General features: G+C 54.0%; 1 protein-coding gene across 1 annotated transcript in view; it reads left to right on the forward strand.

Annotated features, from left to right (window-relative positions):
* The first annotated feature begins 2,148 nt into the window (after positions 1–2,148).
* Positions 2,149–4,386, forward strand: part of smg6 (SMG6 nonsense mediated mRNA decay factor) — a 12,615-nt gene continuing 10,377 nt past the window's right edge. The window contains exons 1-2 of the mRNA XM_019891918.1: positions 2,149–2,309; positions 3,395–4,381. Coding sequence (XP_019747477.1) covers positions 2,237–2,309; positions 3,395–4,381 — 1,060 coding nt within the window. The 5' untranslated portion in view covers positions 2,149–2,236. The remainder of the gene's footprint in view (positions 2,310–3,394; positions 4,382–4,386) is intronic.

The raw sequence follows: 4,386 nt of genomic DNA on the forward strand, positions 1-4,386 counted from the left end.
AAAAAACGACACCTCCCGCATTTCACATAACCACTTCGATGAGCCTTTTCGTCCACTAGCTAAACGCGAGCGTCAAATTGGCATCCACGTTGCACTGCTTTTACCATTGGAGTGACGGATGGAACACAAATGGCTCGGCAACACATGCAGACAGACAATATAACAGTCCTCACGGTAATATATTGTTTATTCTCTGCGAGGAACGACTACGATGACCGCCGTACCGACGAACGGGGCGGAGTCGAGGCGTCTCACGGAACGGGAAATTTTTGTCTGTCTGCCTTATACTGCCACCGGGTGGCCGAGGCGGGGCGGCGCAGCGCGGTGGCATTCGAGTGATGCCGCGTGACAGATGGTTGAGTTTGTTTCCCGACGTCATGACTTGGATGTTTTTCCTCCGGTGCCAGCTTCAACTTTGTGGCTCGCTCACGATTCGCCGTCGTCTGTCTTCTCTTCTGGCCCGAGTGGCATGAAGCTCCTCGCTCTCACTCTTCACCTCCTCCTCCTCCTCAGCGTGTCCTCCCACATCACGCCCGTGCGTAGGCATCATCGCTGTGGGGGTGTGGGGGGGGGGGTAATCCGGCGAGGGAGGAGGGGGTCGCCATTGGGCGGGCCGGTGAAAGCCCCCTTTGGCGGCATTATGAGATTCACCTGCAAAAAAAGTCTGCCCCCGCTTTTTTCTCATTTGTATTCACACCAGCTCTCTTCTTCCTCCTCCTCCTCCTCCACCTCACCCCGCCCTCCCGCGCATGTGTGTCATCATCCTACAGTGCTTCACCTGCATTTTGCTGCAGCACACACGCACGCGCACACACACACACACACAGAGCGAGACACACACCCACGACATCCGGCATGGCACCTCCCCTCACACTCTCTCTCACACACGCACACACCTCACTTCCTGTGCGTGTCCCCCTTCACACACGCACACTCACTGCAGAGACACAACATCCCAAAAAGTGGCGCAGACACAAAAGGAAGATGGCGAGAGCATTTTGCGATCTAAATGGGAACGACGGGCGCCATCGTAGTCTTTAACGCCTGTTGATGCCGCCTTGGCATCACCATGGCAACGGAATCTCACAACAAAGTCACGGAGCCGGTTTATTGGCATAATATTTGTGTCGTCGGTTGGCCCAAAGTCACACATGCCTCTTTGATGGGGAAACATTGGGGAAGCTGTGAGATGTGGTGCGAGTGTTACAATATCGATATGATTGCAATGTTTGGCATGTCGCTGAAGAAATGACGTCTTGATGACCTCGTGATTTTTATTTATTTTTTTCATACAGCAGCATCAGCTGGCTCAGCTCGATCTTTATGACCTCATGATTTTTATTCATTTTTTTTCATACAGCAGCATCAGCTGGCTCAGCTCGTGAAGTCTCGGTGCTCATGCCAAAATGGAGGCACACGTAGTAGCGAGACTATTTTGCGCACCTGCGACCAGTCACCCGACTCTGTCGACACCGAGTGTGACGTCACCCACAGCCGTGACCGAGTGGAATGCGCGGGAATGCAAATGCGATGGGCCATTTCAAAGCGAAGAAGTGCGACACCTAGCGGATTTGACGGGAAACTCGACTTCAAGTCGGCACGCCCGTCGGGGCCACTCGGAAAACCCAAATCTGCTTTCCTCATCGCCATGATGCTGATAAAATGTGTCAGATGTGAGTTATTTGCGTACGTATCTTTTTGTGTGATATCTTACACGATGTTTCTGCATTCAAACAGCCAAATTGCGTACAGGGTCAAACATTTCGGCACAATGACATGAGCCTTGCACAAACCTGATGATGAAGCTTTGCTTCAAATCGACTATTCCGGTGTCTTCCGGTTCTGTCTTGTCTGTTTAACTATTTACCATATCCATTTATCCTCCGCGCAGACAGAGTCACCTCGATTCGTTTTGATTCGATTCAATTCTTCAGGGAAATGGCGCCAAAACGAAACCTTGTGAGGCTTCCGCTATTTGGTGCGCCAAAGAATGACGGTTTTCAATTCCAGTCAAAAGCGGCAACTCACTATCCGCCACCCGGGTGTGTCTCTATTGTTGATAATAATTGATATTAATTTTATGGCCCCACGCTTTCCAACATGCAGAGGCAAGAGCAGCAACGGTTGCGAGAGGAGATGACGTCACGCGGGGCCCGGCTGTGTCCCGTGGCGGCCCCCGTAGCCGCGCTTGAAGTTGTTTTCTGTTTTGCTGCTGTTGGCGTGGAGGCTGACCAAGATGGCGGAGCAGCTGGACCGAGTGCGAATCTCGGCCGCCGAACTTCGAGCGTCCAGTTGTTCACTCGACCAAGGTGAACATACAACAAGAGCGTCGGAAAGCTTAAAAACTTCCAACTTGCTCATATGTCGGCGCCACGAGGAGCACGCGCACTTGCTCGACGTGCGCGCGCTTGGCTAACGTTGGTGCTAATGTGGCTAATGCTAGCACTAGGACCGCGCTTTCCTTTCCTTTGCTTTTCTTTTAAGCGTCGCTGCGACTATCAATAGTACACACGGTGAGCGACAGTAGTATGTGCGTTGTGAAAGAATCCGGTATTTTCAAAGTGCACTTAAACGATAAGCGTTGCGATTGACGTCACGATGACAACAAAAGGGAGAGAGTTTGCAGAACTGGTTGGCAACGACGAACCGAAGCGGAGCAGTGGAACCCTTCTTATTTATTGCAAAAGTGAATATTTTCTAACTCCGCTTCTCTTAATAGAGCGGAGAATCGGAGACCTGCGTTGACTAGTCATCACGCACTCCGCCGATGGCCTTGTCAAACTTGACTTTTTGTCGTTCGTCAGACGACCAGATAAATAGCCTTGTGGGACTTGGACCGGCCGAGATGTCACAGGACCAGACCCTCCCGAGTCGTTGTTTGTTTCCCCGTCAAGATTCTGTTCGGCGGGGAGGCGGGACAAACGGCTGTCCAAGTCGTGTCGACTGTGGGTCCCCACTATGTTCTGAAAGGGCAAAAAAAAAAAAAAAAAAGGAAAGTAGGGAAGAAAATATTGTATCGATCCCTTCCTGGATGGTGGTGGGGGTGGGGGGGCGGCATGGACGTCTATTCTCCCAACAGGCAAATGTCATGAAAGTCAGATCACGCGCCACATAAAAATAAGAATCGTGTTCAATCGCAACACAGGTCAATACGCGATCAATTCTGGTGAAAATGATATGCATTCGAATAAGTGCATAGATTTGACGTACCAAAAAAATAAATGAACTTGAAACGCAAGTTAAACAGATGGAATTTTAGTATTAGCAGCAGAATCGTGTGATAGGATGAGCAGGGATGAGGATTGACTCAATTGTTCTTGTTTATTTGTATTTTACTCCAGATAGTGTCCCGTTTTCATGTTCATTTTTGTGTGCGTTCTTTCTTGGGGCGCAGAGGACGGTCACCTGCCCAACAAGCACCGGCGGCGTCCCGACTTGCAGCGCTACCAGCGAGTGCCCAGACAGGGACGCCGGCACCGCGACAGCGAGGAGGTGGAAAATGCGCCGAGCGACCGCCGCGGAACGCCGCCGTCCAGCCCGCGCGATCCCAAACCGAGGAACGGCAAAAAGAACCTCCCGCCGCACGCCGACGACAGGATGCGAGGCGACAACGTTCACGCCCCCGACGTCAACAGCGAGGCCGCTCCGGACAAAGACGCGCCGGAAAAGCACGGCGTGAGCCGGGAGCCCGTCGGAGCCAGCAAGCCAAAGAAAGCCCGCAAACCCGACCGGGAATTTTACCGGCCCGGAAGCCGCCGGGCCACGCCAGGGAAAGACTGCGACGGGGCGCCGGAGCTGGCTACGCCTCCGTCTGGGACTCACGAGCCCGACGCCGGCGAAAGGCAGGCAAAGGGGAAGGACAAAGACGAAAAAGCAAAACCCAAGGAGACCGTTCGCCAGGCAGCGGGAAAAAACACGATGGAGAAACTGCTGAGCAAAGTGGAAAAACTCAGCGTCAAGGAGAACGCTTTCCGTGAAGACGGCGAGGACGCAGCCGGACGCGGAGGCAAAACCGCGGATCGGGAAAGACGGAACGACGCGGCGAAGAGGGGGAACGGGCGCAGAAGAGCCGGCGGCGAGGACCAGAAAAGCCAGAATGTCATTGCGGGGCCCCGCCAATGGGAAAAGGAGACAAGCCAGAGCGACAGGGCCCGTCCGTTGGGAGAGACTCACCCAAACAAGGGAAGCGAGCGCACCAGAAGAAGCGGCGACGCCTCCATCAAGAACGGCGGCGGCGGGGAAGCCGACAGAGCCGCTCCCGCGCGGAGGAGCGGCGAACGTCAAGGCCAGCGCAGCGAGCGCGCCAAATGGGGCGGCGCCGCCCCCACCTCCAAGCGCTATTCCAAGTCGGACATCCGCCGCCCGCGACGTCGCACGTACAGTAGC

Source organism: Hippocampus comes, unplaced genomic scaffold (assembly GCF_001891065.2).
Source record: "Hippocampus comes isolate QL1 unplaced genomic scaffold, H_comes_QL1_v1.1 scaffold676, whole genome shotgun sequence".
NCBI classification, from domain to species: domain Eukaryota; kingdom Metazoa; phylum Chordata; class Actinopteri; order Syngnathiformes; family Syngnathidae; genus Hippocampus; species Hippocampus comes.